The sequence below is a fragment of the Melanerpes formicivorus genome, unplaced genomic scaffold (assembly GCF_026170545.1).
Source record: "Melanerpes formicivorus ecotype bairdi unplaced genomic scaffold, bMelFor1.0.p_v2 SCAF_73, whole genome shotgun sequence".
In the NCBI taxonomy this organism is placed as follows: Eukaryota; Metazoa; Chordata; class Aves; order Piciformes; family Picidae; genus Melanerpes; species Melanerpes formicivorus.
The window spans coordinates 2176630-2196981 of NW_027142425.1; the positions used below are offsets into that span (position 1 = coordinate 2176630).

A 20352-nucleotide genomic window follows, 5' to 3' on the forward strand; every position below is an offset into this window, starting at 1 on the left:
AGAGGCCGTGCCCTGGAGCAGAGCAGAGGCCGGGCTGTGCCCTGGAGCGGAGGCTGGGCTGTGGCTGGAGCAGAGCAGAGGCTGTGCCCTGGAGCGGAGCAGAGGCTGTGCCCTGGAGCGGAGCAGAGGCCGGGCTGTGCCCTGGAGCAGAGCAGAGGCCGTGCCCTGGAGCAGAGCAGAGGCCGTGCCCTGGAGCAGAGCAGAGGCCGTGCCCTGGAGCAGAGCAGAGGCCGTGCCCTGGAGCAGAGCAGAGGCCGTGCCCTGGAGCAGAGCAGAGGCCGTGCCCTGGAGCAGAGCAGAGGCCGTGCCCTGGAGCAGAGCAGAGGCCGTGCCCTGGAGCAGAGCAGAGGCCGTGCCCTGGAGCAGAGCAGAGGCCGTGCCCTGGAGCAGAGCAGAGGCCGTGCCCTGGAGCAGAGCAGAGGCCGGGCTGTGCCCTGGAGCGGAGGCTGGGCTGTGGCTGGAGCAGAGCAGAGGCCGGGCTGTGGCTGGAGCAGAGCAGAGGCTGTGCCCTGGAGCGGAGCAGAGGCTGTGCCCTGGAGCGGAGCAGAGGCCGGGCTGTGCCCTGGAGCGGAGCAGAGCAGAGGCTGTGCCCTGGAGCAGAGCAGAGGCCGGGCTGTGCCCTGGAGCGGAGGCTGGGCTGTGGCTGGAGCAGAGCAGAGGCTGTGCCCTGGAGCGGAGCAGAGGCCGGGCTGTGCCCTGGAGCGGAGCAGAGCAGAGGCTGTGCCCTGGAGCAGAGCAGAGGCTGTGCCCTGGAGCAGAGCAGAGGCCGGGCTGTGCCCTGGAGCAGAGCAGAGGCCGGGCTGTGCCCTGGAGCGGAGGCTGGGCTGTGGCTGGAGCAGAGCAGAGGCTGTGCCCTGGAGCGGAGCAGAAGCTGTGCCCTGGAGCGGAGCAGAAGCTGTGCCCTGGAGCGGAGCAGAGGCTGTGCCCTGGAGCGGAGGCCGGGCTGTGCCCTGGAGCAGAGCAGAGGCCGGGCTGTGAGCAGCTCCCACTCCTGCCTCAGATTGTTTATTCATCAGGCAGGCTAAGGGCAGGAAGGAGCTGGGCCGGAAGATGCAAATGTGCCCGAGGCAGGTTGCATGGCAACACTTCCCAGCCCTGGAGGGGGAGGCAGGAACAAAGAATGGTGGAAAAAGGAGAAATGTGAGAAGGGGGGAGAAAAAAAGAGTGGGTTAGAGGAAAAATGCTCTCTCTGTAGTGACTTGCTTGTTTCAGTGCCATGGCAGATGTGTCTCACAAGTCTGGCGTTGTTTGAGCTCTGCCTCGCTGGCAGCCTGGCACAGGCCCCGCGCTGGGACGCTGCTGCTGTGTGCCCAGGGCAGCCTGGCACAGCCCCAGGGACAGCCCCAGGTTGTGCTGGCTGCTGGGGAGCCTGCACCTCTCAGAGCTGCTCACCACCAGGAGCTGCTTCATAACTGCTTAGAATCACAGAGTGTTAGGGGTTGGAAGGGACCTCCAGAGATCACCCACTCCAGCCCCCTGCCAGAGCAGGGGCACCCAGGGCAGGGCACACAGAGCACAGCCAGCGGGGCTGGAAAGGCTCCAGAGCAGGAGACTCCACAACCTCTCTGGGCAGCCTGCTCCAGGGCTCAGCACCCTCACAGGGACAAAGGTTTCCCTCCTGTTCCCCTGGCACCTCCTCTGCTCCAGCTTGCCCCCAGTGCCCCTTGTGCTGTCCTTGGCCATCCCTGAGCAGAGCCTGGCTCCAGCCCTGCACATCTTTATCCCCAGCCATGAGGGCAGCCCTCAGGCTCCTCTGCTCCCAGCTGCAGGACCCCCAGCTCCCTCAGCTGTGCTCACAGGGAGATGTTCCACTGCCTGCAGCAGCTCTGTGCCTCTGGGCTGGACTCTCTCAAGCAGTTCCCTGAGCTCCTTCTTGAGCTGAGCGGCCCAGAACTGGACACAATATTCCAGATGTGGCCTCAGCAGGGCAGAGCAGAGGGGCAGGAGAACCTCTCTGACAGCCCTTCTAATCCACCCCAGGATGCCCTTGGCCTTCTTGGCCACATTGCTGGCTCATGGGCATCCATCTGTCCACCAGGAACCCCTTCAGCCTTTCTTCACCAAAGATACCCCAGAGACATCCTGAAGCCTTGCCCAGTCCACCCCTGCCACATCAGTGTTAGCTGTCCCTTGTGTGTCTGGCTGCTGGCTGCCCTGTGCAGACATGTGTCTGGAGAAAACAAAGGAATTGGACATGGTGTTGAGGAGAAGGATTGAAAGAAAACTTCCTGGAACAAGCCAGCAATTAGCTCTGTAGTCTTCAGGTACTTCCTTTGCTCTGCTCATGAAGGCTGAATGTCTCAGAGGGTTTCATTCCTCAGGTGCTGTCCTTCTCTTAACCAGCAGCAGCTGGCTGGCTTGCAGTTTCCTGGGGGGTGTTGTGAGGATGGGGTGATTGTTGTAGCTGGATGAAGCAGCCCAGGTCAGCAAGGGCTTGCAGTTGAAGAGCTGGTCATTGATTGTAGGAGTGACTCTGACATGCTGCTGCTAGCTGGCTGTGCCATACCAGGTGCCAAGTGTGATGCTTCCATTTGTTATGGTTTCTGAAAGGAAGGGAATGGTGGCAGCCCTCTGCCAGCTCTAAGTCACTGCTTTGTGTTGGAATGAATCAAGGGAATGACTCCCCTTGCAAAGGAGCTCACTGCCCTTTGTCTCTTGGGGCCAGCTTTTTGCTGAGCTGCCTTGTCAGCCCTCCAAAGAAAAGCTGTGCATCCCCTCAGCTTCCTCAGGTGTTCCTGCTGGCCCTGAGAAGGCTTCCAAATGGCTCTGAAACCCAGGGCTGTAACTGTGTGCTATTTCACAACAGGCTGGAAGGGAGCCTCCAAGGGCATCTCATTCAACCCCTGCAGGCAGCAGGGACAGCTCCAGCTAGAGCAGGCTGCACAGGGACACAGCCAGGCTGAGCTTGAATGGCTCCAGGGATGGAGCCTCAAGCACCTCCCTGGGCAGCCTGTGCCAGTGTCTCACCACCCTCCCTGTGCAGAGCTTCCTCCTGATGGCCAACCTACCTCTGCCCTGCTCCACTTTCAAACCCTTGTCCCTTGTCCTGTCCCTACAGCCCCTTCTGAACAGTCCCTCCCCAGCTGCCTGCAGCTCCCCTGCAGATATTGAAATGCAGCTCTGAGGTCTCCCTGGAGCCTTCTCTTCTGCAGGCTGAACAGCCCCAACTCTCCCAGCCTGTCCCCATAGCAGAGGTTCTGCAGCCCTCTGAGCATATTGGTGGCCTCCTCTGGACCCTCTCCATCAGCTCCAGGTCTCTCTTGTGTTGGTGACCTCATATCTGGCCCCAGCCCTGCAGGTGAGGTCTCCCCAGAGCAGAGCAGAGGGGCAGGATCCCTCTCTCCAGCTCTGGCCACACTGCTTTGGATGCAGCCCAGGCTGCCCTTGGCCTTCTGTGCTGCCAGTGCCCATTGCTGGCTCCTGTCCAGCTTCTCCCCCACCAGCACCCCCAAGGCCTTCTCTGCAGGGCTGCTCTCAATCTCATCACCCCCATCCTCCTTTTTGAGTGGGGCTCTCTGTGCCAGCCCAGCCAGGCAGCTTCCAGCTGTGGTAGCAGCTGTTGGGTGACTCTGGGAAGCTTGGCTCAGTGTCATAAGGCAGGCTGTGACTGCTGGGTGCATGGGGGCTCTGCTGCTGCCACCTGCACAGCCTGAGCTGTGTGGAAGCAAAAAGTAGCTCTGGCTTTTTGTTCCTCCTGCACTGTTGCTGCAGTGGCTTTTTTGTTTGAGGCTGTGCTCTGGCAGAATGCTGCAGAATGTTGTGTGGAATGATCTGTCTTGCTGGGAAAGAGCAGGATGCTGCAGGTGTGCAGGGAGTGAGTGACCTTCCCCTCCAGGCAAGAGCTGGGGCTGTCCAGTTCCCCACTGGTGGGGGAGTCAGAGCTGCAGGAGCCAACAGTTCACTCTGCTGGAGATGCTCTCCACTGCACTGCTTGCAAACAACAGCTACAGTGAATATCAGGCTGGAAATGCATGTGACCAATCTCTTTTCTCTCCCTGCCCCCTGTTCTAGATGTCAAAATGAACCTGGACTGCTTGGGAATGGCGAAACAGAGCCCTGGGATCCTGCCATGAACAGTAAGGAAGCTGAGCTGTTTGGTGTCTGCAAATGGTGATGGGTTGGGTGATGGCTAAAGCACAGCAAAACTGCTCCTGTGCAGCTAGCACAGCAGGACAGCACAGCCCTGAAGCTGCTGCTTAGGTGTGCTCCCAGCTCTTCCTGCAGGGTAGAGGCAGGCAGAGGAGGGTCAGCAGAGCTGTGCTCGCTGGGAAAGCCTTTTGGGGGAGGCATCATCAGCCAGCAAGGGGAACTTTGCAGCCCAGCAGCACAGGGAGGGGATTCTGCCCCCCTGTCCTGCTCAGACCCCACCTGCAGCACTGCCTCCAGCTCTGGGCCCCCAGCACAAAAAGGACCTGGAGCTGCTGGAGAGGCTCCAGAGGAGGCCACCAAGATGAGCAGAGGGCTGCAGAACCTCCCCTGTGGGGTCAGGCTGGGAGAGTTGGGGCTGTTCAGCCTGGAGAAGAGAAGGCTCCAGGGAGACCTCAGAGCAGCCTTCCAGGACCTGAAGGGCTCCAGGAGAGCTGGGGAGAGGGACTTTGGCCAAGGGCTGGGAGTATCAGGATGAGGAACAATGGCTTTGAGCTGGGAGAGGGGAGACTGAGAGTGGAGAGGAGGAAGAAATTGTTGAGAGTGAGGGTGGGGAGACTCTGGCACAGGCTGCCCAGGGAGGCTGTGGCTGCCTCCTGCCTGGAGGTGTTCAGGACCAGGCTGGATGAGGCCTTGAGCAGCCTGTGCTGGTGGGAGGTGTCCCTGCCCATGGCAGGGGGTTGGAGCTGGATAAGCTTTCAGGTCTCTTCCAAGGCATTCAGTGATTCCCTGGAGTTGTTCCCATGCTCCTGAGAGCTGGGCTCCAGTACCAGTGTGTGGCACATCTTACTCAGCTCTGATGTCATTTGTTTGGCTCAGGATGAAGCAGTGAGTGGTGTGTGCAGTGTTGTGCTCTGGGGAGCCTTCTGACCTGGTGTTTCCTGAAGTGTCAGTTCAGTGGCTTTGCCTTTGGAAGGTGTGCTCCACACAAGGCACCAGGAATGCCTTTAAGCTGACACTGCAGCCTGCTCTTCCCTGGCTTCCACCTTCACCTCTTAGCAGCACTCCAGAATGAGTAAGCTTGCTGGTGGTGACTGGGGCTTGAGATCATGCTGACTAACTGGATCCTGCAGCATTCTTCCCAGGCCTTTATCTGCATATGGAGATGTGCTTTGTGTGAGGCCTGCAGGTGGAGGGCATGGCTGCTGAGAGAAACAGCTCAGAACTTAAGGGAAAGTGATTCCAGGGTGGATATGTTAATGGCAGCTGAAGGAAGCACTCTGGCTTTAGTCTGTCAGTGAAGCAGGTGGCTCTGGTACCATAGAGTCAGAGAATGGTAGGGGTTGGGAGGGACCTCCAGAGATCTTCCAGTCCAAGCCCCCTGCCTGAGCAGGGTCACCCAGGGCAGGGCACACAGAACACATCCAGGTGGGTTTGGAAAGTCTCCAGAGCAGAGACCATAACCTCTCTGGGCAGCCTGCTCCAGGGCTCAGCACCCTCATAGCAAAGAAGCTTCTCCTCATGTTGAGGTGAAACCTCCTGTGCTTCAGTTTGTGTCCCCTGCCCCTTGCCCTGTCACAGGGCACCACTGCACAGAGCCTGGCCCCTTCTTGGCACCCACCCTTCAGGTACTTATAGGCATTGCTCAGATCCCCTCCCAGCCTTCTCTTCCCCAGGCTAAACAGCCCCAGGGCTCTCAGCCTCTCCTCACCACACAGATGTTGCAGTCCCTTCAGCATCCTCATGGCCTCTGTGGGACACTCTCTTCTATCCCTGCCCCTCTGGAACTGTGGAGCCCAGAGCTGGACACAGTCCTGTGGATGTGGTCTCAGCAGGGCAGGGTATGGGGGAGGTGAACCTGCCTTGACCTGCTGCCCCCACTCCTCTCAATACCCCCAGGACACCGTTGGCCTCTTGGCCCCCAGGGCACCTTGCTGCCCCGTGAAGAGCTGCTGCTCCCCAGCACATGCAAGTCCCTCTCCATGGAGCTGCTTTGCAGTAGGTCAACTCTCCACCTCTACTGCAGCATGCTGCTGTTCCTCCCCAGGTGCAGGACTCAGTAGGTTCCTTTGCTGAGCTCTGGCTCTCCAGCAGCCACTGCTCTAGACCAGGAGCTTTTGGCTGGTGCAGTCTGTGTTATTTCCCTGGGAGCCTCACAGGGTTTCCTCTGCCTTGCCTTCAGCCTGCTGGGGGCTGGCCTTCTCATCAGCCCTTCCAGAGCTGTGTTTAGTTGATGCCTCTCAGTTTGTAGCTGACACTCCTCAGAATGGAGCCAGTGGCACGTGGAAGGAGGCTGTGTGAGCTCAGAATCACAACTGTGTGCTTCCAGGGGCTGGTGAGAGATGATGATTTAAACCCTTCCTCTGGTCAGAACCATGGGGCAGGAGCCCCCAGAGCCTGCAGCAGAGGAGTGGAGAGGATGCTTGCTGCTGCAGTCTGGCCAGGGGCAAAGGGGAGGATGGGCTCTGGGCTCTGCAGGGACCTTCTGCAGACTGGGGGTGTAGGGATAGCAGCAGGAGGAGAGCAGCATTTGGGAGAGCTTCCCCTGGCAGCCAGCTGGGTGCTGTGTACAGCTCTGAGTGGTGCTTGGAGCTGCAGCTGTGCATCTCGAGGTCATAAGCTGATGGAATCATTTTGGCTGGAGCAGACTTTGAAGCTCACTGAGTCCAACCATTCTCTAACTCTGGTGCAGATGTTTGGGCCTGGGGCAGAGGAGACAGAGCAGTGCTACTGTTCACACAGCAGAGACAGGGTGAGCCCAGCAGAGCTGCTCAGCTCTCAGCTCTGCATGGCTCTGGCAGGCAGCTCTGTGCCTCCCTTGTGCTGCCCTGTCCTTTGGGGCACTGGGCCCTGCTGCTGCCCCTCCCTGTCCCCTCCCTCTGCTGGCTCCTTCCACTCTGTCACTGCAATGTTAGCTGCAGCCTTCTCCTTGCCCCTCTCCTGTGCTCCCAGGCTGGGTCTTGCTGTATGTAAAGCTGCTCCTGTGGGGGACTGTGTCCAAAGAAGAGCAGCCAAGCTGCTGGGGGACCTGAAACACAACTCTTAGGAGGAGGCTCTAAGGGGATGGCTTTGAGACTGAGACTGGAGATTGGGAAGAAATTCTTTAGAGTGAGGGTGGGGAGACTCTGGCACAGGTTGCCCAGGGAGGCTATGGCTGCCTCCTGCCTGGAGGTGTTGAAGGCCAGGCTGGATGAGGCCTTGAGCATCCTGGGCTGGTGGGAGGTGTCCCTGCCCCTGGCAGGGGTTGGAACTGGCTGAGCTTTGAGGTCCTTTCGAACCCAACCCAGGCTGTGAGTCTGTGATCTGGGGCTGTTTGATCTCCAGAAGAGGAGGCTGAGGGGAGAGCTCTGCAGCTCTCTCAAAGGAGGCTTAAGCCAGATGGGGTTGGGCTCTTCTCACATGGAACAAGAGGAAATGGCCTCAGATTGTGCCAGGGGAGGTTCAGGTCTGATATGAGGAGAAACTTCTCTCCAGCAGTGGTTCTCAGGCCCTGTCCCAGGCTACCCAGGGAGGTGCTGAAGTCCTCATTCCTGGAGGGGTTCAGAGCTGCCTGGATGTGGTGCTGAGGGCTGTGGTGCAGGGGCAGTGGCTCAGCAGCAGTGGTGGATTGTGAGCTCTGGCTGAGCTTGGCCTTGATCTCAAGGCTCTCTTCCAAGCTCAGCAGTGGGGTGGTGTGTTGTGGTGTGTCCTGCAGGCTGGGATGGCTGATTCCTGTTGTGCCTGGGCCCATTTTTCAGTGAAGCTCTTTATGTAATTGGCAGTTAACCTTCCTAGGTGGAGAATGATTCCAGTTGCTAATTGCTGCTCATCAGGGGCCATCTGATGGATGCTGATGCTGCTCTTAGGTAATGCAACTCTGCTGCCTGCTCTGAGCACTGGGAGGCTGTGCTGCTGGCCAGCAAACACAAACAGAGCTCACTCTGAAAGCTGCCTGAAGCAGCCCATCCTGCACCCTGCTTTCCAGACACAAATGGGAGCCTTAGGGAAATGCTCTGTGCTTAGAGGGAGCTTCTCTAACTAGTGCTGCTGCTTTAGAGGGGAAAGGAGGAGAGACTGCTGGGGGGAGTTCAGCAGAGGCCACCAGGGTGAAGAAGGGACTGAAGCAGCTGTCTGATGAGTGAAGGCTGAGAGACCTGGGGCTGTTGAGTGTGGAGAGGAGCAGGCTCAGAGGGCACCTTGTGTCTACAAATATTTGCTGGGTGGCTGTCAGGAGGATGGAGCCAGGCTCTGCTCAGTGATGCCCAAGGATAGGACAAGGGGCAATGGATGTAGAATAGAATAGAATTAACCAGGTTGGAAAAGACCTCAGAGATTACCAAGCCCAACCTATCACCCAGCACCATCTGATCAACTAAACCATGGCACCAAGGGCCTCATCCAGGCTCTTCCTAAACACCTCCAGGGATGGGGACTCCACCACCTCCCTGGGCAGCACATCCCAATGGCCAATCGCTCTTGCTGGGAAGAATTCTTCCTAACATCCAGCCTGAAGTTCCCCTGGCACAGCTTGAGACTGTGTCCTCTTGTTCTGGTGCTGGGTGCCTGGGAGAAGAGACCAACCCCCACCTGGCTACAACCTCCCTTCAGGGAGTTGGAGAGAGCAAGAAGGTCTCCCCTGAGCCTCCTCTTCTGCAGGCTAAGCAACCCCAGCTCCCTCAGCCTCTCCTCACAGGGCTGTGCTCCAGACCCCTCCCCAGCTTTCTTGCCCTTCTCTGGACACCTTCCAGCAGCTCAACATCTTTCCTGACCTGAGTAGCCCAGAACTGGACACAGGACTCAAGGTGTGGCCTAACCAGTGCTGAGCACAGGGCACAATGACCTCCCTGCTCCTGCTGGCCACACTGTTCCTGATGCAGGCCAGGATGCCAATGGCCTTCTTGGCCCCCTGAGCACACTGCAGGCTCCTGTTCAGCTGCTGTCCACCAGCACCCCCAGGCCCCTCTCTGCCTGGCTGCTCTCAGCCACTCTGCCCCCAGCCTGTAGCTCTGGCTGGGGTTGCTGTGGCCAATGTGCAGCACCTGGCACTTGGCTGTGTTCAACCTCCTGCCCTTGGCCTCTGCCCATCTGTCCAGCCTGGCAAGGTCCCGCTGCAGAGCTCTCTACCCTCTAACAGATCAACTCCTGCCCCCAGCTTGCTGTCATCTGCAAACTTACTGCTGATGGACTCCATCCCCTCCTCCAGATCATCAATGAAGATGTTAAGGAGGATGGGGCCCAGCACTGATCCCTGGGGCACACCACTGGTGCCTGGCTGCCAGCTGGATGTAAACTCAGCCACAGGAAGTTTCCCCTGAAAATGAGGAGGAGAAACTGCATTGATTCTGAGGGTGCTGGGGCCCTGGAGCAAGGTTGTGGAGTCTCCTGCTCTGGAGCCTTTCCAGCCCCACCTGGATGTGTTCTGTGTGCCCTGCCCTGGGTGACCCTGCTCTGGCAGGGGCTTGGACTGGATGAGCTTTTGAGGTCTTTTCTGAACCCCAACATTGTGTGATTCTGTGACTGAGCAGTGTCAGAGGTAACCAGCTGTGACTGAAAGGGACATTGCTGCTTGCTCCTCAGTATGAGGGTGGTGAGGCTCTGGCACAGGCTGCCCAGGAAGCTTGTGGCTGCCTCCTCCCTGGGGGTGTTGAAGGCCAGGCTGGATGAGACTTTGGACAAGCAAGGGTAGTTGAGAGCTGTCCCTGCCCATGGCAGGGGGGTTGGAGCAGATGATCTGTGAAGTCCCTTCCAACCTGAATCATTCTGTGATAACCATGAGGTAGAAGCCTACACTACCTTCCCAGGGTTTGTGCTGGGTGAGTTGTGTGGCAGGGAGGCTTTCACTGGCTGCATGGAGTTGGTGTGGCTGAACTTCTCTGTGGAAAGCTGATCCATGGTGTGTGGCTCTTAACCACATCCCTTTGGAATTCTCTTCCTAAATCCCTGCTGAGGGCTGTTGAATAGAATGTTCTGTGGAAGAGATGAAGTGTCACACAGCAAAGCGTGTTCCTGCTTTGGTATCTGAAAGAGTGATGGCAAGGTGTGAGAGGAACAACAAAAATGAAAGCCACAGCCCAGAGGGATCTGAGGAGCTTGCACATCCCTGAGAAGTTCAGCTCCTAGCTCCCTGGCAGGGGAAAGAAAGTTAGCTATGGTTCCTGGATTCACACAGGGGGTTGTGTTGGAAGGGACCTGAAAGATCATCCAGCTCCAGCCCCCTGCCATGGGCAGGGACCCCTCCCACCAGCACAGGCTGCTCAAGGCCTCATCCAGCCTGGCCCTGAACACCTCCAGGCAGGAGGCAGCCACAGCCTCCCTGGGCAGCCTGTGCCAGAGTCTCCCCAGCCTCACTCTCAACAATTTCTTCCTCATCTCCAGTCTCAATCTCCCCTCTCCCAGCTCAAAGCCATTGTTCCTCATCCTGGCACTCCCAGCCCTTGTCACAAGTCCCTCCCCAGCTCTCCTGGAGCCCTTCAGGTCCTGCAAGGCTGCTCTGAGGTGTCCCTGGAGCCTTCTCTTCTCCAGCCTGAACAGCCCCAGCTCTCCCAGCCTGGCCCCACAGGGGAGGCTCTCCAACATTCTGATCATCTTGGTGACCTTCTGTCAACCAAATCCAGCAGCTCCAGGTCTGGGGGCCCCAGAGCTGGAGGCAGTGCTGCAGGTGGGCTCTGAGCAGAGCAGAGGGGCAGAATCCCCTCCCTGTGCTGCTGCTCTCCCTGCTCTGGCTGCAGCTCAGCACTCAGCTGGCTCTGGGCTTCCAGGGACCAGTGCTGGCTCCTGGGGACTTTGTCACCACCTGATACCCCCAAGGCCTTCTCCTCAGGCCTGCTCTGGAGCCTCTTTAATTTGTGTGTTCAAAGCATTAAGTGAAGGAAAAGGAACTCCTCTTTTGGACTGTGAATTAATACTGAATGGCTTGAAGGAGATACCTGCTCCCTCCAGCTGCTGATTGTTTTCCCCTTCAGTTCCATTGGCAAGGAAATGGCAAATCTAAAAAAGATCAAAACCCAGGAGTGCTTTGCACATGGAAGTGGTGCAGCTTTTGCCTTGTCCCTTGAAGGGGAAGCAGGAGATCACAGACTTCAGTCTGTAATCTTTGGCTTGGTTAGTGGCTGGATGATCACACAGTGTCACAGTATCACCAGGGTTGGAAGAGATCTCAAAGATCATCAAGTCCAACCTGTCACCACAGACCTCATGACTAGACCATGGCACCAAGTGCCACATCCAATCCCCTCTTGAACACCTCCAGGGATGGGGACTCCACCACCTCCCTGGCAGCACATTCCAATGGCTAACAACTCTCTCACTGAGGAACTTTGTCCTCATCTCCAGCCTAAACCTCCCCTGGCACAGCTTGAGACTGTGTCCTCTTGTTCTGGTGCTGGTTGCCTGGGAGAAGAGACCAACCCCCACCTGGCTACAGCCTCCCTTCAGGGAGTTGGAGAGAGCAATGAGGTCTCCCCTGAGCCTCCTCTTCTCCAGGCTAAGCAACCCCAGCTCCCTCAGCCTCTCCTCACAGGGCTGTGCTCCAGACCCCTCCCCAGCCTCCTTGCCCTTTTCTGGACACCTTCAAGTCTCTCAATGTCCTTCCTAACCTGAGGAGCACAGAACTGGACACAGGACTCAAGGTGTGGCCTAAGCAGTGCTGAGCACAGGGCACAATGACTTCCCTGCTCCTGCTGGCCACACTGTTCCTGATGCAGGCCAGGATGCCATTGGCCTTCTTGGCTGCCTGGGCACACTGCAGGCTCATGTTCAGGTGGCTGTCAACCAGCACTCCCAGGTCCCTCTCTCTTTGGCAGCTCTCAGCCACTCTGACCCCAGCCTGTAGCTCTGCCTGGGGTTGCTGTGGCCAAAGTGCAGCCCCTGGCACTTGGGCTTGTTGAATGCCATCCTGTTGGCCTCTGCCCATCTGTCCAGTCGGTTGAGGTCCCTCTGCAGAGCTCTCCTACCCTCTAACTCCTGCCCCCAGCTTGCTGTCTTCTGCAAACTTACTGATGATGGACTCAATGCCCTCCTCCAGATCATCAATGAAGATGTTAAAGAGCACAGGGCCCAGCACTGCTCCCTGGGGCACACCACTGGTGCCTGGCTGCCAGCTGGCTGTGGCACCATTCACCACCACTCTCTGGGCTCAGCCTCCAGCCAGTTCCTAACCCAGCTCAGAGTGCTGGATCTCATACTCCTGAGACAGAGTTAAAAACCCCTGAAACAAAGAGGGTTTTTAATCAGCTCTATTCCATCTTAAGGCTGGGCCTGGTGAAAGTGTTGCCCTCTTTCATGCAAATGAAAGCAGTGCTTGCACAGAAACGATCCCAGCACTTCCCCCTTCCCCCCTTTGAAAGCTGGTTGGAATGAGTCAGAGCTTCCAGTTCAGTAAATTGTTGGTGGGGCTAGGCAGGCTCAGGAGCAGCTGGGTTAAAGCAGGAGGTTATTAGAGAAATCTGGGGCATGTGCTCTGCCTGTGCACTTGATTAGTTTTCATAATTCAGCCCTGTTGGCACAGCAAGGAGCTGTGTGATGCATGCAAACAAGCAGCAGCCTTCCCCCTCTTGTGCTGCTTCCTCTGGGTAATTTTGCTGCAGGAGGCAGTTAGGGAGCTGGGGAGAAAGTGGTGTGGTGTGGGAATGCTTTGAACAAATCTTGGCTGGTTTGGGGAAAGTCCAAGAGAGCTGAGAGGCAGATGGCTGGAGAGGAGAAGGCTCCAGAGAGACCTCAGAGCAGCCTTCCAGGACCTGAAGGGGCTCCAGGGGAGCTGGGGAGGGACTTGTGACAAGGGCTGGGAGTGCCAGGATGAGGAACAATGGCTTTGAGCTGGGAGAGGGGAGACTGAGACTGGAGATGAGGAAGAAACTCTTGAGAGTGAGGCTGGGGAGACTCTGGCACAGGTTGCCCAGGGAGGCTGTGGCTGCCTCCTGCCTGGAGGTGTTGAAGGCCAGGCTGGATGAGGCCTTGAGCAAGCTGTGCTGGTGGGAGGTGTCCCTGCCCATGGCAGGGGGTGGGAACTGGCTGAGCTTTGAGGTCCTGTCCAACCCAAAGCCTTCAGTGGTGTTATGATTCTGTGCTGCTGGGGGCTGGCTGTCTGAGGTTCTGCTGTAGATTCACTGAATTGTTTCCTGTTTGGCTGCAGGTGCATGAAGAACAGGGGAGACCTTTCTGCTGATCAGAGATGATGTGGAGAGACACTCTGTGAGTAACTGCTGGGTGCTGTCTGCAAAGCCCAAAGTGCCCCTGGGGCAATGAGTTGTTTCTTTGGTGTGTGTTGTTCTTCTCCTGCCTTAGAATACCTCTGCCATTAGCCTGACAGTTCCAGCTGGGGAAGGTGTTGACATCAAGAGCTGGGAGGCAGAGCAGTTGAGTCTCTGTGGATTCCCAAACAAAGAGCCCTGGTGCTTAGCTTTCCCGGAGTGATCAATCCACCAAAGGCTTTGCCTGTTGACTGATGAATGGATTTTGGGCAGCAGTCAAAGCCTCTGGCACTGGCTGGCTGCACAGCCTTCAGGAGGCTTAACTTGGCTCTTAGAGCAGCTCCCAGGCTGTCACTCTTCTGCATGGCAGGTTATGAACACTCTCAGGCCTCATCCAGCCTGGCCTTGGAGCACCTCCAGGGAGGGGCAGCCCCAGCTCCTATGGACTCTGTGTTTCCTTTCAAGCAAAGCAGAAAGCTCCTCCCTCTTAATGGTCCTAATCCAAGCTTTCTGTGGATTCTTCTGTTTCATTTGGTCCAGCTTTGCTGCTTTTAGGTACTGAAGCCCCCAGTTTAGGAAAAGGAGGCAGTGATGGTCACTTCTCACCTCTTTTACTGTGCTAAGAGGAGTAGGTAGGGCTGGAGAGAGTTTTGTGTCTTCAGATGACCCTGGACTGAGCCATTCTGTCTCTTGCTGACACCTTAGCTGCTCTGGAGTCTTTCTGTGAGTATGGTTTTCAGCAAGGCACTGCCCAGATTTGGGGCAGGAGTAGATAGGATCAGCTTCTGCTGAAAGAAATTCCAGCAGCCTGGCTGCAGCCTCTGCCTGCCTTGAAATGAAATGCTCAGCAAAGGAGGGGCTCTGACAGCAGCTTCAGCTGGTGAAAGCAGCTGTGAGAAGGTTGCTTCCCTGCTTTGTGCTGTGCTTTGCAGGTCTGTAAAGGTGCTTTGGTCAGATCCAGCTGATTTGTTGGAGTGTCCTTGTCCAGCTCTGGCTGGAGGGCTGAGATGCTTGGCAGAGGGGAGATGGGAATGATAGTCAGCAGCAGAAGCCTTCCTGGAAGTTCTGAGTTCCTGCCTGCTGGAGCACAGCAACATTCTTGGAGCACAGGGATGACATTACAGGCTAGGAGGAAGCTCTGGGACAGAAGATAACTCTGCCTAAGTAAATGCTGAGAGGGTTTACTGTGGAGCAGACAGTCCCAGAGAGCTGCTGCAAGGTCTGATTGTCAGATGGGCTCCATGAGCACTCTGGGGTTTGGTGCTGGAGGCTCCTCAGCCCTTTCCTTCCAGATAATTAGTTGCAGTGTTTGGGGGTGGTACAAATTTCCAGTGACAGCAGCCTGCTGCCTTAGGGTTTTCCATGACAGTCTCTGTGCTCTGTTTCTGCTTTGCTTACTTGTGTTGCACTCACAACCAGGTGGGCTTCAGGGGCTTTGTTTGAAACCATAAGCTTTGATACTCTGGAGCTGCTTTCTGCTCCTGCTCTGGCAGGGGGGTTGGACTCCATGATCTTTGGAGGTCCCTTCCAATCCCTAGCATGCTGGGATCCTGCTTTGTTCCCCTGGTAATTGTCCAGGTGAGTGGTGCCTCTTGTGGACAGCTCTGGTGCTGTTCTTGGCACCCAAAGAGCTCAGCTTGGTGTCCAAAGTGGCTTAGGTTGGAAGGGACCTTAGGAATCAGCTGCTTACAGAGGAACTGAAGGTCTTTGTCAAGCTTTTGTCCCAGTCCCCCACAGCAGCCTTCTCCCCAAGCTGGAGAGGTGTGGGTGTGGTGGGTGGGCTGTGCAGTGGAGAAGGAACTGCCTGGGTGCTTGCAGCCAAAGGGTAATGACCATTGACTCTGGGCCCAGGAGGAGATGGGTGACAAGTGGTGTCCCTCAAAGGGGGGACCAGAGCTGTTCAGTATCTTCATCAATGCTACAGAGAGTGAGAGTGAGGCACCCTCAGCAAGGCTGCTGATGACACCAAGCTGGGAGGTGCAGTTGATAAGAGTGAAGGATGGGATGGGAGCCATCCAGAGGCACCTGGGCAGCCTGCAGAGGTGGCTGAGGAGAACCTCAGGAGGTTCAATAGGGCAAAGTGCAAGGTCCTGCCCCTGGGTCAGGGCAACCCTTGACATCAGTCCAAGCTGGGGACTCTCAGCCCTGCAGAGAAGGACTTGGGAGTGCTGGTGATGATCTTTAAGGTTCTTTCCAAGCCAAACCATTCTGCTACTCTGTGTTCAAGGAGTGTGGAGCTTGTCTGACACCAGAACCAATGAATTTTGTGACAGCTGGAGGCTACCTGGGTAGCTCCTGAGGGAGAAAAGCTGCAGGAACAGCTGTGAAACCTTGTTGGGTGTTTGACAGGAAATCTCTGCAGGCAGTGGAGACTTTGCTCACAGTTTATCCTAATTGATTGGATGACATAAACTGATAAAAGATAGCTGAGCAAAATAACTGCATATGTGCAAGGCTCTGGCTAGCCTGGATGTGTGCTTTCAAGATGGAAGCAGCACCCTTCATGTTGCAGCTCTCCAGGCAAGGGGCAAGATGAGCACAGGGCTGGAGCTCTTTTGCTGTGAGGACAGACTGAGGGAGTTGGGGTTGTGCAGTCTGGAGAGGAGAAGGCTCCTAGGAGACCTAATTGTGGCCTTCCAGTGTCTGAAGGGGGCTCCAAGAAAGCTGGGGAGGGACTTTTGAGGGTGTCAGGGAGGGATAGGACTGGGGGGGATGGAGCAAAAGTAGAAGTGGGGAGATTGAGATTGACTGTGAGGAAGAAGTTGTTGCCCATGAGGGTGGTGAGAGCCTGGCACAGGTTGCCCAGGGAGGTGGTGGAAGCCTCCTGCCTGGAGGTGTTTGCAGCCAGGCTGGATGTGGCTGTGAGCAACCTGCTGTGGTGTGAGGTGTCCCTGGCCATGGCAGGGGCTTGGGACTGGCTGAGCCTTGAGGTCCCTTCCCACCCTGACAGTTCTGTGATTCCAAGATCTTTCAATTAAAAGGCTTTCCTCCCCCCCCAGCCCCCCACAAGCAAGGTGCCAGTGAGACAAAACTGCACATCCCTAATACCAAAGTGCTGCAGGCAAGATGGAAAACATCCATGCAGGTCTGCCCAGACACTTGAGGCAGTGTGTGGGTAGCCAACAGGGCATGGAGAGGTGATTTTGATGTCATTAGTGTCACTTGCACCCAGTGCTGAAGCCCTGGTTTGACCTTGGCTTTTCATTTTCATGCTGAGTGCTTGGCTGGCAAGGAGAAGAGGCAGTGAGGACCAGGGGTTGCTGCTGTGGCATACAGGATATCTGCATGGTTTAGGAGGCTGGGTGGTGACAGCAGTGACTTCGTCCAGAGAATCACAGCATGGGTTGGGTTGGAAGGACCCTTCAAGCTCATCCAGTGCCAGCCCCCTGCCATGGGCAGGGACACCTCCCCCCAGCCCAGGCTGCTCAAGGCCTCATCCAGCCTGGCCTTGGAGCACCTCCAGGGAGGGGCAGCCCCAGCTCCTATGGACTCTGTTTCCTTTCAAGCAAAGCAGAAAGCTCCTCCCTCTTAATGGTCCTAATCCAAGCTTTCTGTGCATTCTTCTGCTTCATTTGGTCCAGCTTTGCTGCTTTTAGGTATTGAAGCCCCCAGTTTAGGAAAAGGAGGCAGTGATGGTCACTTCTGACCTCTTTTACTGTGCTAAGAGGAGTAGGTAGGGCTGGAGAGGGTTTTGTGTCTTCAAATGACCCTGGACTGAGCCATTCTGTCTCTTGCTGACACCTTAGCTGCTCTGGAGTCTTTCTGTGAGTATGGTTTTCAGCAAGGCACTGCCCAGATTTGGGGCAGGAGTAGATAGGATCAGCTTCTGCTGAAAGAAATTCCAGCAGCCTGGCTGCAGCCTCTGCCTGCCTTGAAATGAAATGCTCAGCAAAGGAGGGGCTCTGACAGCAGCTTCAGCTGGTGAAAGCAGCTGTGAGAAGGTTGCTTCCCTACCTTGTGCTGTGCTTTGCAGGTCTGTAAAGGTGCTTTGGTCAGATCCAAGTCATTTGTTGGAGTGAATGGTCTGGAAGTGTTTAGGGAGAGCCTGGCTGAGGCACTTGGTGCCATGGTTTAGTTGATCAGATGGTGCTGGGTGATAGGTTGCACTTGAGGATCTCAAAGGGCTTTCCAACCTGGTTTACCTTACCCTACCTTACCCTACCTTTCCCTACCCTTTCAAAGAAACTAGACTGGAGCTGGGGAAGAAATTCTTTGCAGTGCAGTTGGGGAGACACTGGCACAGGGAGGCTGTGGCTGCCTCCTCCCTGGAGGTGTTGAGGGCCAGGCTGAATGAGGCCTTGAGCAAGCTGTGCCGGTGGGAGGTGTCCCTGCCCATGGCAGGGGGCTGGAGCTGGATGAGCTTGAAGCTCCCTTCCAACTCATTCTGTGACTCTCTGAGTGAGGAGTCTGTGTGTTCCTGGTGCAGCAGCTGTCTGCAGCCAAGCTGTGAGGATGTGTGCTCTGCCTTGGTGAGCTTCCCTCTGAATCTGTGGCTCTGTGAATTAGGAACCTCAGGTTGAAATGAAAAAGCAAAGATAAGGTTGGATGCCTGAGGGTTCTAACTAAGTAGCTCCTAGTACAACAGTCTCTGGCACTCCTTTGCAGCTCCATGGTGCCCAGAATGTGAGCAGGGATGTGTTGGGTGCTTTCTGCACTGCTCTGTGGAATGCATCAGCACCAACCAGAGTGCTCCAGAGGGGAAACAGCCTTGGGAAGGTTTGCTTTCCCTTGGAGATGGTTGCTTGCATGGAGCTGCACCAAATGGCACTGCTCATGAACAGTGATTGGCTGTTAGGGGCATTTAAGACTTCCACATTCCTCCTCCTCCTGATTGGTAATGACAATGCTGTGAAGGGTCTGGAGGACAGAGCTGGTGAGGAGCAGCTGGAGGAGCTGGAGTTGAAGAGACTGAGGGGAGACCTCACTGCTCTCTACAGCTCCCTGAAAGGAGGCTGCAGTGAGGTGGGGGTTGGGCTCTGCTCCCTGGCATCAGCTGATAGGATGAGAGGAACCACACCTGGACACCAGAAAGCCTTGCAGTATAGAATCACAGAATCACCAAGGTTGGAAGAGACCTCAAAGATCACCAGGTCCAACCTGTCACCACAGACCTCATGACTGAACCATGGCACCAAGTGCCACATCCAATCCCCTCTTGAACACCTCCAGGGATGGGGACTCCACCACCTCCCTGGGCAGCACATTCCAATGGCTAACAACTCTCTCTGGGAAGAACTTTCTCCTCACCTCTAGCCTAAACTTCCCCTGGCACAGCTTGAGACTGTGTCCTCTTGTTCTGGTGCTGCTTGCCTGGGAGAAGAGACCAACCCCCACCTGGCTACAACCTCCCTTCAGGGAGTTGTAGAGAGCAAGAAGGTCTCCCCTGAGCCTCCTCTTCTCCAGGCTAAGCAACCCCAGCTCCCTCAGCCTCTCCTCACAGGGCTGTGCTCAAGGCCTCTCCCCAGCTTCCAAATATCCAGCTGAAACCTCCCCTAGTGAAGCTTGAGGCCATTGTTCCTTGTCCTATTGTTAGTTACTTGGGAGGAAGAGGCCAACACCAGCCTCATCCCAGCCTCCATTCAGGTAGCTGTGGAGACCAATCAGGTTTCTCTGAGCATGCTCTTCTTCAGGCTGCTGCTTTCCCAGAAGAAAACCCTGGGACAAGAGCAGGACTCATATATCTTTCTTTGATGAATTCTTGTCCTGCTTCTTGTTTTCTGAATAGGTCAACCAAGTGAGCAAAGGCTCTCCCTTATGTCCTGAGACACAAGCTCCTATAACAGTAAAGTAAGACAATCATAGAATCAATAAGGTTGGAAAAGACCTCAGAGATCAGCAAGTCCAACCAATAAAACAACCTCCCTCTCTTCCTGGTTCCCCCCTCCCTTGCCTGTGCCATGTTTCCATGTGTTCTGCTCCTGTGTGCAGCTGGGCAATGCATTTGTGATGATTCCATTGCCCTTGGTGCCTTTGACCACCTGGGCTGCAGGTCCCAGTCCACTTGGATGCAAACCCAGGCATGTCTTAGCAAATCATTGCCCAGAGGTGGGGTCTGTGCTGGACAAGCAGGCCAGCCCCTCTTGCTTGGTGGCCACTGCATGGGGAGACAAGGCAGGTTTGCCCCTGGAAGGAATGGGTGTGCTTTAATGAGGTGCACTGCCAGCTTGCTGGTGTGGTTGTCTTGTACACATGGGGAGTGCAGCAGCCTGCACTGCTGTCCTGCTCTGGATGGGGCGGGCTGGAACACTGACTAAGTTTTCACCTGATTCTATGAGGTGTTACAGAAAGCAGCCTGCAGGGCCAGGGAAGGCTGTTGGGACCTTGGGATCAATCCAGGCTGGGGGTGATGAGATTGAGAGCAGCCCTGCAGAGAAAGACTTGGGGGTGCTGGTGGGGGAGAAGCTGGACAGGAGCCAGCAATGGGCACTGGCAGCACAGAAGGCCAAGGGCAGCCTGGGCTGCATCCAAAGCAGTGTGGCCAGAGCTGGAGAGAGGGATCCTGCCACTCTGCTCTGCTCTGGGGAGACCTCACCTGCAGGGCTGGGGCCAGATATGAGGTCACCAACACAAGAGAGACCTGGAGCTGATGGAGAGGTTCCAGAGGAGGCCACCAATATGCTAAGAGGGCTGAAGAACCTCTGCTGTGGGGTCAAGCTGGGAGAGTTGTGGCTGTTCAGCCTGCAGAAGAGAAGGCTCCAGGGAGACCTCAGAGCTGCATTTCAATATCTGCAGGGGAGCTGCAGGCAGCTGGGGAGGGACTGTTCAGAAGGGGCTGTGGGGATAGGAGGAGAGGCAATGGTTTGAAAGTGGAGCAGGGCAGAGGTAGGTTGGCCATCAGGAGGAAGCTCTGCACAGGGAGGGTGGTGAGACACTGGCACAGGCTGCCCAGGGAGGTGCTTGAGGCTCCATCCCTGGAGCCATCCAAGATCAGCCTGGCTGTGTCCCTGTGCAGCCTGCTCTGGCTGGAGCTGTCCCTGCTGCCTGCAGGGGGTTGGATGTGATGCCCTTGGAGGCTCCCTTCCAAGCCAGTGTAAGCTGTGACTCTGAGAGACACAACTCTGTTTCTCAGGCAGTGGCTTCCACAGCCTGGTAACTGGCA

At 56.3% G+C, this 20352-nt stretch overlaps 1 protein-coding gene across 2 annotated transcripts in view; it reads left to right on the forward strand.

The window, feature by feature from the left end:
* The window catches only part of LOC137453917 (kelch-like protein 13), a 129784-nt gene that overhangs the window by 15410 nt on the left and 94022 nt on the right, over positions 1 to 20352 (forward strand). For both annotated transcript variants that reach the window (XM_068163632.1, XM_068163634.1), the window contains exons 2-3: positions 4012 to 4076; positions 13196 to 13254. Coding sequence is in view for 1 of the 2 variants with exons in the window: in XM_068163634.1 (XP_068019735.1) it covers positions 13235 to 13254 (20 nt within the window). In the remaining variant the exon portion in view is untranslated. The remainder of the gene's footprint in view (positions 1 to 4011; positions 4077 to 13195; positions 13255 to 20352) is intronic.